The 11616-nt window shown below is 41.1% G+C and overlaps 1 protein-coding gene across 1 annotated transcript in view; it reads right to left on the bottom strand.

Moving 5' to 3' along the window:
- Positions 1-3920: 3920 nt before the first annotated feature.
- The window catches only part of LOC141111146 (uncharacterized), a 39510-nt gene continuing 31814 nt past the window's right edge, over positions 3921-11616 (bottom strand). The window contains exon 3 of the mRNA XM_073603188.1: positions 3921-4816. Within this exon, the coding sequence (XP_073459289.1) occupies positions 4072-4816 (745 nt within the window). The 3' untranslated portion in view covers positions 3921-4071. The remainder of the gene's footprint in view (positions 4817-11616) is intronic.

The following is an 11616-nucleotide window of genomic DNA, read 5'->3' as shown; positions in this document are numbered from 1 at the left end:
TCAGACTTTTAAAGATATTTCAGTGTAGAAATCACTTTTTCACACAGTTTAAAAGCAGATTATCTTTAAATAATATACCACATATTTCAGTACCATTTAGGCAATTATATCATGCTCTAAACATTATTTCCATGTGCACTACTCCAGGTTTTAGCAGAGTAAGGGTTTGGGCGCTATTTGGTTTCAGGGAACTATAGTAAATTTGATTTTGGGAGTAATTTCTCACCAGCACTATAGTGAATACCATTTTAGCGCTAATTAGCGATAAATTGCCTCAAATTAGCTGCAATTAGCGCCGCAGCGCTATAGTAAATGACCCCCACAGTGTTGTGTGATTCTTCCAAACAACTCAACTTTGGTTTCATCTGTCCACAGAATATTTTGCCAGTACTGCTATGGAACATCCAGGTGCTCTTGTGCAAACTGTAAACATGCAGCAATGGTTTTTTTTGGACAGCAGTGGCTTCCTCTGTGGTATCCTCCCATGAAATCCATTCTTGTTTAGTGTTTTACGTATCATAGATTCAATAACAGGGATGTTACCATATGCCAGAGACTTTTGTAAGTCGTTAGCTGACACTCTAGGATTCTTCTTCACTTCATTGAGCAGTCTGCGCTGTGCTCTTGCAGTCATCTTTACAGGAGGCCTACTCCTAGGGAGAGTAGCAGCAGTGCTGAACTTTCTCCATTTATAGATAATTTGTCTTACCGTGGACTGATGAACAGCAAGGCTTTTGGAGATACTTTTATAACCCTTTCCAGCTTTATGCAAGTCAACAATTCTTAATCGTAGGTCTTCTGAGAGCTCTTTTGTGCAAGGCATCATTCACATCAGGCAATGCTTCTTGTGAAAAGCAAACCCAGAACTGGTGTGTGTTTTTTATAGGGCTGCTGTAACCAACACCTCCAATCTCATCTGATTGATTGGACTCCAGTTGGCTGACACCTCACTCCAATTAGCTCTTGGAGATCTCATTAGTCTAGGGGTTCACATACGTTTTCCACTTGCACTGTGAATGTTTACATGGTGTGTTCAATAAAAACATGGTGACATTTAATTCTTTGTGTGTTATTAGTTTAAGCAGACTGTGATTGTCTATTGTTGTGACTTAGATGAAGATCAGATCACATTTTATGACCAATTTGTGCAGAAATCCATATCATTCCAAAAGGGTTCACATACTTTTTATTGCAACTGTATGTGCTCCTCAGGCCACCATTTTTTTTTTAAATAGTTGATGTCTGCTGTTGGGATCTGCGGATTCACCAACTCCAGCAGTTTCTCCGGCGCTGCCTGCCTCTTTATTTTGTTATTGTAATGCGGGTGTTTGACCTGCCACAGACAGGGCAGCTCCCTTTATTTATCAATAAATATTGGGAGGAAGCTGTGGTCTTTGAACCCATCCATTTTCTCTGCAAGACACAACACAAGACAAACCCTAATCTCAGGCGAAACTCTCCTAATCTTGACCCAATATAGGCCTCCATCTATAAGCAGTATAGGCCACTGATGCACCAACTTAAAATTGTACCTTCATTATAACGATCATCGCTTCCAATACTCCGTCCTCCGCTCACAGATCGTACATACGACGCACGCGTGTTACGCTTTATATACACTGCGCATGTGTGAAACTCCGCCTGCCCCTGACGTTCGTTCTAGTGTATTCCCCGCCCCTTCTCTTTTGGCGAAGTGGGTAGAGAACATGGTGGAGACACAGCAGGTGCATGCAGAGAGCAGCAGCAACGAGGAAAGCCCGGAGCCACGAACGTCCCGATCCTGGAAGAGATTGAAGGCCTCAAATATGTCCTTTGTAGAGATGGTGGAGATTGTGGACATCTTGAAGAGGGCAGACTATGACGGGAAGTATGGACCGTACCTAAACCCAAATGTTAGAAAGGCCAAGATCATGACTAAAGTTGTGAAAAGTCTGCAGAAGAATTTTGGGAATCGACGATCCAAGGATCAACTGAGGAAATGATGGTCAGACCTCAAATTAAGAGAGCATCAGTACAGAAAGATCCAGAAACTGCTTAAAAAAAGTAAGTAGTTGTCGTGTGTTTCTATTATTAGTATTACTTGCATGCTGCTCCATGTGCTTTTCTTTACTGTTGTACAGTTTAAAATGGCAACTTTCACGTTCATGGGCACAGTAACGTTCGTAGGAAACATTGTTTGTTCGCCATGATGTTTTTGGCAGACGCAGGTTACCTACATTTGTTCAGGCCTATTTGTATTCAAATACGTTTATGACATTGTTGTGTAGATGGGTTTGTAACTAGAATGAAATGCAAACTTGATTCAGTGTAAGGAGAGGACGCTCAGCAGCTGTTTACACATCTGGAAGCAGGAGCACTAGTGTGGGACACCAGAACAAACTTTTTAGGGTGTCCCACACAGGTGCTCTAGTGGATCCTAAGGGTGTCTCCATGTGTGAAAATTGTACAAAAAAAGGTAAGTATTCCAGCTTTAGAAAGGAACTAAAAATGTCTTCAGCTTGGAACTCTGCCAAAACAGACAATTGTACGTCACTTCCAAGCAATGTATGTTTCATATTCCTATTTCTGCCATCAAATATCTGTGTGCTAAGTATACCTTTTTTTTTTATTCACATAGGAGAGAAAAGACTTGGGACATCTGAGGACACCAGGGACCCCCACCTCCAAAAGAAAGGGAAGTCACCAAAACCCAAGCAGAGGATGAGGAGGGAGAGGTTTATGAAAAAATTGCCACAACAGGTGAGTGTCTGAGACCACAGGTTCAGGTAATAGATGGATGCCTGCAAATGTATAATACATGGTGTGTTTTTTTCTTTTAGGTGATGTGGATGTTGTGGAAGAAGAAACTCATTCCACCAGTGAAAGTGCCCAAATCCTCATCGGGGAGATAATGGGGTACGATAGGGATTTAGAAAATATAAAGGAAAACATGAATGATGTTCAACAAAAAATGAAGAACATCATTGATGTTTTAGGCAGAATATAAAAAACAACAAAATTGTAGTTTTATGTGTATTTTTGATTTTTAAAAAAAGTTTTTAAGTATTTTAAAAACCAAATTTTGAAGATGCACACGATGTGTCAACATGTGCTATCTGCCATCACGGGATATCAATGTACACATTTTGTGGGTGCAACCCCTTCCTCCCAACTCAATTAGGTGAGAGGAAAGGGTTGCACCCCAAAAACACGTCCATTGATACCCCATGATGGGAGCTAGCACATGTGGACATTAGGCATGGGATCAGGAGGGAAATCACCAGTTTGAATCCCAATTTGTGTGCATCTTCAAAATTTGGCTTTTACAGGGTTGACATCACCCCATCTGCTGAAGGCAATATCAACATAGTTTGGACATACTAATGTCTGATATTGCCTTCACTCTATCAAAGTTGAACTTTGTAAGTTCCTGTGTTGTGTATGTTATGTTTTGAAACATGCCTGTTTAACCAAAAAAAGGCTATTTCTAATGTGACCAAAAAAATGTTAGACACCAGAGATGTTGGTTTGTTCAAGAACCCTTTTCGAAACGCACATGTTTGCTGCTCAAGAATGTGTGGCTTCTTCTTTCAGTGCTCAATAGCAGTTTTTGGAGTAAGTTGGTGTTTACAGTGGTAATGGGGGTTATTTACTAAAGGCAAATCCACTTTGCACTACAAGTGCACTTTCAGTGCAATTTTCAGTGCACTTTTGCAGTGCACTTGTATTGCAAAGTGGTTTTGCCTTTAGTAAATAACACCCAGAGTGGTTTATAAATGGCCACAATCAGCCCATTTTTGTGAATCCACAAATCTCATTCATGGTGCTGAAAACAATTAATTTTTTTATCATTAATGCATTACAGACATTAACAATAAAAACAAGGTGTGTGTGTAGCAGACCCACAACATAATATTTAGCTGAAGAAGATATTGTCACCTCATGTATCAAATAAATTACGTTTGCACTATTAAAGAAAAAGGCCAAAAAAAAGCCCATTGGAGAACCTAGGAGACAGTTAAAAGAAAGCCAAGCAGTAAATCAAATGAAATATTAGTTCTGTTTCAAAAAGATATTTATATAAAAAATGTCTCAGACATTTGGGGGCATATCAATGGCCCCCCTACCCGCAAAGTACTCTAGATATTTTTGGCGAACTTCATGGGCGCTTTGGGGGGGAAAGCCAGGATGGCCAGCTTCAAGAGCCGTCAGTGTTGGATCCGGTAAGAATCCGGCCTCAAGCCCAACTGATGCCACATAGTTTGCTGCATTTTTGCGCAAAAAGTTATGTAAACTGCAGCAGGCAAGAATTATGTGATTAAGTTTATATTCCGCCATGTTAATTGCAGTGAGGAATAGGCGGAACCGGCTGGCCATTATCCTGAAAGCGTTCACCACTCTTCTGGCTCTGGCCAGCCGGTAATTAAAAACCCTCTGCTCCGGGGTGAGGGTCCTCATCGGGAACGGCCGCATCAGGTGTTCACCCAGACCAAATGCTTCATCAGCAACAAATACAAATGGGAGTCCTTCCACGTCCTCTTCCGAAGGTGGCAATCCCAAGCCACCACTCTGGAGACGCCTGTAGAACTCCGTCTGGGCGATGACTCCACCATCCGACATCCGGCCATTCTTCCCCACCTCCACATAGAGGAACTCATATGTCGCCAACAACACAATACTATTAAACCCCTTATAGTCATAATAGTATGACCCCGAGTTGGGGGATGGGACTATGTGGAACGTGTTTCCCATCAATTGCCCCTCCACAGTTGGGAAAGTCCCAACGATCAGCAAAGTGGGAGGCCACAGTCTGCCATTCCTGTGACGTTGAAGGAAACTGTGGAATCAAACAAGAAAAAAAAAATTAGTCATTTTGCACATAAACATTGCAAGCATATTAGACACAAACATTCTTGGCCAACATCAGTATTAACATTTATTTGAAGGAGTATTTAACCGCTCCAGTACAGTGCATTTTCACCCCCTTCCTGCCCAAGCCATTTTTCAGCTTTCAGCGCTGTCACACTTTGAATGACAATTGCACGGTCATGCAACACTGTACCCAGATGAAATTGTTGTCATTTTTTCCCCACAAATAGAGATTTCTTTTAGTGGTATTTGATCGCCTCTGCAGTTTTTATTTTGCGCTATAAGCAAAAGAAGAGTGACACGTTTGAAAAAAAAACGCATTATTTTTTACTTTTTGCTATAATAAATATCCAATCTAAAAAAAAAAAAACAATTTTTTTCCTCAGTTTAGGCCGATATGTATTCTTTTACATATTTTTAGTAAAAAAAAAAAAATCACAATAAGCGTATATTCATTGGTTTGTGCAAAAGTTATAGCGTCTACAAAATAGAGGATAGATTTATAGCATTTTTATTACTATTTTTTTTTTACTAGTAATGGCGGCGATCTGCAATTTTTATCGTGACTGCGATATTGCGGTGGACATATCAGACACTTTTGACACATTTTTGGGACCATTCACATTTATACAGCGATCCGTGCTATAAAAATGCATTGAATGCTGTATAAATGTGACTGGCAGGGAAGAGGTTAACACTAGGGGGTGATCGAGGGGTTAATCATGTTCCTAGGGAGTGTTTCTAACTGTAGGGGGAGGGGATTCACAAGGGGAGGAGACCGATCGGTGCTCCTTTGTACTGGGAACACACCATCAGTCTCCTCTCCTGACAGGAATGTGGATCTGTGTGTTTACACACACAGATCCATGGTCCTGCTGTGTTACCGGGCAATCACGGGTGCCTGGCGGACATCGCGGCCGCCGGGCATGCGCACCGAGTCCCCAGTGACATAAGGCGAGGGCATCATATGACGCCCACCCAGAACGAGAACCGCGCCACCTGCCCGTCATATGACAGCAGGCGGGTGGCAAGGTCCACTTATCAGATTCCCTCCTCCCTCTGATGGCTCGTTGTAAAAATTTTAGGGGGAGGGTGTTTTGGACAGGTAACCCTCTCCACTTCATTGAGAGATGAATGCATAAATAATGTGTTTTACTTTGGCCAGCCCCTCCTTACTTACACTATTGGCAGTTCACTGGTCAGGTAAGAAGTGTCATAATACAAAAATAGAAATACACACTGTCCTAATTGAAGCACATTTTTACATTCTGCAATTACATATCAAGATAATAGGAGAAAAAATACTTTAAACAGTACCATTTGAAAGTATTCTGGCACGCCCTTTTACTACATGCTTTGGGGAATGCATCCATAAATATGACCACAAAAGAGGTGGATATAGTGGGTTTGGCTAAGTCAGCAGATAGAGGATTGGTATCAGTTGACTTAGCGGTTGGGGGGAGGAAGGGTTACAAATTATTTTGGTAACCAAAAAAATGGCTCTGGCACTCTGCATGAATTTAAGCACACAAATAACATTTGTACACGTTTTAGGGGGTATTTAGGGTAAAGCACTACTATAGAGCTGCCAAAATATATTGTTAAGTGACTAGGCTAGGTGGATATGGGGAGAAAAAGGGGGAAAAAGGGTTGATAGAGTAGATAAACATGTACAACTTATCCATAAAAAAGATTTTTATTTATTACAATTAATATAAATTACACAGCATAGTTAAAAATATATATATATATATATATATATATATATATATATATATATATATATATATATATATCTCAATATCCACATCCAATGATGGGCAGACAGTAGACAAGATACCACTAGAATAAATAAAACTCAACATGTTTCGCTCCTTTGGAGCTTCTTCAGGAATTTTGGCATAGATTATGGTATACTAAAAATAATAAAAGGAACATGGATGAGATATAGTGTTACATAATAGAATTTACAATTTACAGTAAGAATATATAAATAATATGTCATATACAAGCTGAGATCAACTAAAGAAATAAAAAAAACAAAAAAAAAAATAACAATCAGGAAATCAATCCATCAAGATTAGTGATCTTACCAGGCTGCCAGAGATTGAAAATGAATTATATTTAATAAAATATTGCTGATGAGTGACATCAGAAATACAAAAACATCAGGTAGGTCTCTCACAGCAAAAGTTCCCGTCCAGAGTGGCCACAGAAGGACACAGAATTTGTATATCCTTAATAAAAAGGAAAAAAGGGGAAGTATAAGGAATCAAGTGAGATATCAGGCATCAAAACTGAGCACCATATTAACATAGAGGTTACCTTTAATAGAATCAAAAACTCTTTTGCTAGAGGTAGAAGCTCCTCACTGCAAGTCTAAAGGGCAGTATGGAAATCTGTAGCTAGCAATCAAAGGGTCATGAAGAGCATTGATAGTATCCCAGGGGGTGGATATGGAAAGGTGCAACTAAAGAACAAAAAATACTGGTCAAATGAAATCCAAATGTGTAGCCCATTTGAGAATCAAACAGAGCTACACACAGGATGCTTACCTATTGTGATGATTTAGACAGGCATGGGAGAGAGACAACCTCTCCCCTGGACGAAGAGCCTACGACAGAGGATTGCGGTATATAGCCGCATTCTTATAGTCCTTCACCCCAGTGGTGTCTGACGTCACCACCGGGATGCGGACATGTGATGAGGAAGCCCGGGAGGATGAGTGGACGAAGAGGGTGGAGACATCGTGGCATAACGCTAACTGCGTCATTGACTACAGTGCGCATGCGCCGAACGATGGAGTATATTAAGCGCATCATTAAGACGGCAGAAGCTAGAAGTGCCATCTTAAAGAAGGGACCAAAACAGGGCAAAGGTGAGATAGGTCAAACAGGTACCTTTTCAAGGCAAGGCCAACAGCGCCATCTTAAAAAAGGGAAAGGTGGATATCGGCCCAGGATAGCATGCTGGGGAGGTTAGTGAAAGCAAATATGCATGAAGGACAAAAAAGTAGCATTAAAAATGTCCAGCATACATGAGGACAAAGAGGACATTCACAGCATATTTCAATCATGGTAGTTATGGAATGATGAAAGAAATACAATACATTAGCAAACATTAAATACATAGAAAGTGATGTTAAAGGAGAAATATTACCTTAATATAGTCCTTCTGCAGGACCTGAATGATGGCAGAACAGGTCTCTGGAATAATGATCTCCAGAGCCTGGGGGGAGATGCCTGTCGAGAACTTGATGTCCTGCAGACTTCTCCCTGTTGCCAAGTACCGCAACGTGGCGACTAGCCTCTTTTTGGGAGTGATGGCTTGCCGCATGCAGGTGTCCTGCTTCATAATATAAGGAGACAGCAAAGCCACTAAACGGTGAAAAACGGGGTCCGTCATCCGGAGATAATTCCTGAAATCATCAGGATTATTCTCATGGATTTCCCTCAACAAAGGCATATGACGGAATTGGTCACGCTGGAGCAACCAATTCTTGGTCCATGAACTCCTCCCCACCCTGTTCATGGACTGGGCTTAGGACAAAGTAAGAACCCCAACACCAAGCCCCTGCATAGCACAAACTCTACAACGAGGACATACCCGCAACATGGCTTCAAACTGGTCGGCTGGTCAGAACGAACTAAACAGAAAGTACTGAAAAACAGCAAAGGCCTGAGAAGAGCGAGCATAAAATCAGAAACGAGCGAACAAGAACGCACTGAGGATCAAATACGTACTATAATAATAATAATAATAATAATAATACCCACTGACAAGCAAATGCGAACTGAAAACACGCACTGAAGAACAGATACGAACCCACAAGCACAAACTGAAGAGCAGTAACGAACAGAAAAGCACGAGTCTGAAAAGTGCAAATCATCTCTCACCAAACTTCTACTAACACGAGATAAACACAAGAGATTAGCAGAAGGAGCCCAAAGGGTGGCGGCACTGGCTATTGAACTTCCCTTTTCTAGTCCCATTGTACGTTTTGTACGTCATCGCGTTCTTGACGTTCGGAATTTCTGACCAACTTTGTGTGACCGTGTGTATGCAAGACAAGTTTGAGCCAACATCCGTTGGAAAAAATCCATGGATTTTGATGTCAGAATGTGCGATCGTGTGTACGAGGCATAGGGGTGAATTTCTTCTCTTCCAGTGGGAGGACGTAGAGCAAAGCATCATGGAACATGTAGTTCAGAATGCTAAAATGACACTGCCAGCAGGACTGATCTGAACTACAAGGAACAAAATGCTGGGTTCACAGAACAGACTGCTGGGAGAGGATATAAAAAGGGCTGGCGCGGCCTAGATCAGCCTCTCTGGACACCGTTTTGACTCTGCCAGCAGGAGGTCTGTGTGACAGGGAGTTTTCTGACGATTTGTGGCCTACACAGCGGGGAGCCGCACAGCTATACCCAGGGGGATTCTCTGCGGACACCTTCTTCAGTGCAGTGGACCGGTGGGTGTTCCGGATCATCCAGAGGCACCTGCAATTTAGAATCCAGCGTAGCGTGGCGGCAGCCATTTTCGAGAGCAAAGACACAGAGAGAGAGAGTTCTGGCTGGAGTCTTCTCATCGGTTGCACCGTTATCTAATCCATCTGAGATTTGGAGTGGTGAGTGGGCATAGTCCATGTTATAGTTAAGGACACTGCTGTTAAACAACACTGACACAGCTTAGCTGGTGGTACTTGTAGTCCCACGAAAGTTAAACTCTCTATTATAAGGGACACAGCCAGTAGATGCCTATGCTCAGTACACATTACTGATTTCAGTAGCCATATCAGATTACATCTTTAGGATTATAAAAAGAAGGCTGGAGTCTTCTCATCGGTTGCACCGTTATCTAATCCATCTGAGATTTGGAGTGGTGAGTGGGCATAGTCCATGTTATAGTTAAGGACACTGCTGTTAAACAACACTGACACAGCTTAGCTGGTGGTACTTGTAGTCCCACGAAAGTTAAACTCTCTATTATAAGGGACACAGCCAGTAGATGCCTATGCTCAGTACACATTACTGATTTCAGTAGCCATATCAGATTACATCTTTAGGATTATAAAAAGAAGGAAGTTACACTACTAACAGGATAAATCACAGCTTTGCTAACTTTGCTACACCTTGCCTTTTTGGATTACTTCATTCACAACTTAAAAGAGGCTAGCTGAAGACATCTGGATTTCAAGGAATACCCTTTCTCACCTTTTTATAATTTTCTTTCCTCATCGGCTCAAATTGCATTGAACTGCTAAAGGGAGCCATCCTATTGAATATAATATTGTTTATACTGTTTTCAATATTGTGCAGGATTGCTGGCCTGTGAGTTGAGGCAGAAGGGAGAGACCTGACACATAAGATATTGTGCCAGGTGTCTACTCTCCTGTTAACCTGTTCACATAGGTCCCCATATTGAGTTAATATTTGTGTTCATCCCAGTGGTGGCTGGTGAAGTTTTAGGATGGGGGCGCCAGACCCCACCCTTCCTTACTGACCCCTCCCACTTCTCATAAGCCCCACCACTTATATAATCCACCCACTATGTCCCCTGTATTCCATTTGTTTTCATCCATAGTGTCAGGAGATTTAGACTGGGAGGGAATATTGGCATTGATAAACACAGAACAGAAATGGGAATTCTTCAAAAAGACTGTTTGGGACCTCACTGCAAATTATATTCCCATGGGCAAGAAGTTTAAAAGGCTAAAAATAAAACTCACGGTCAAAGTTAAAAAAGCTATAAACAATAAGAAAAGAGCTTTTAAAAAAATATAAAAATGAAGGAACACTAGTGTCGTTTTAATGTTATAAAGAATTTAACAGAATATGTAAAAAGGAAATCAAGGATGCAAAAATTCAAAACGAACGAAAGATTGCAAAAGATAGTAGGACAAACCCCAAAAAATTCTTCAAATATATTAATAGTAAAAAGGTCAGATCTGAGCATGTAGGCCTTTTACAAAATAATCTAGAGTGGGTGACTGGGGACAAAGAGAAAGCTAATTTATTAAATACTTTCTTCAGTTCTGTGTATACAAAAGAGCATGGGGGAACTCATGTCCATAATGGGGGTGGTATTGACACAGCCCCGAATGATCCACAATGGCTCAAAAGTGATATGGTCCAGAAATATTTAGACAGAATAAAGGTGGATAAAGGACCTGGACCTGATGGCATCCACCCACGGATCCTAAAAGAATTGAGCTCTGTAATTTCAAATTTTTAGGGACTCATTAATGACGGGAATAGTACCACTGGATTGGCGCAGAGCGAAAGTGGTGCATATACTTAAAAAGGGATCAAAGTCTTTACCAAGTAACTATAGACCTGTTAGTTTAACTTCTATGGTCGGGAAGATACTGGAGCATTTAATAAAAGACCACATAGACGAGTTCTTGCTGGAAAAAAACATTTTAAGCAACAGACAGAATGGATTCATGAAAGACAGAAGTTGTAAGACAAACCTGATTTCTTTTTATGAAGAGGTAAGTAAAATCTTGGACAGAGGGGTGGCTGTGGACGTGGTATACTTGGATTTTGCAAAAGCGTTCGATACAGTTCCCCCATACATGGCTCATGTGTAAGATAAAGTCTACAGGCTTGGAAACATCAGTTTGTAAATGGATAGAAAACTGGCTAAAAGACAGAATTCGGAGAGTAGTGGTTAATGATTCCTACTCTGAATAGTCTAAGGTTATCAGTGGTGTACCCCAAGGTTCAGTGCTGGGACCCTTACTTTTTAATATCTTTATAAATGATA

This window comes from Aquarana catesbeiana, linkage group LG10 (assembly GCF_042186555.1).
Source record: "Aquarana catesbeiana isolate 2022-GZ linkage group LG10, ASM4218655v1, whole genome shotgun sequence".
NCBI classification, from domain to species: Eukaryota; Metazoa; Chordata; class Amphibia; order Anura; family Ranidae; genus Aquarana; species Aquarana catesbeiana.
The sequence above is the reverse complement of the archived record's forward strand: the minus strand, read 5'-3'. Positions and strand labels throughout refer to the sequence as shown.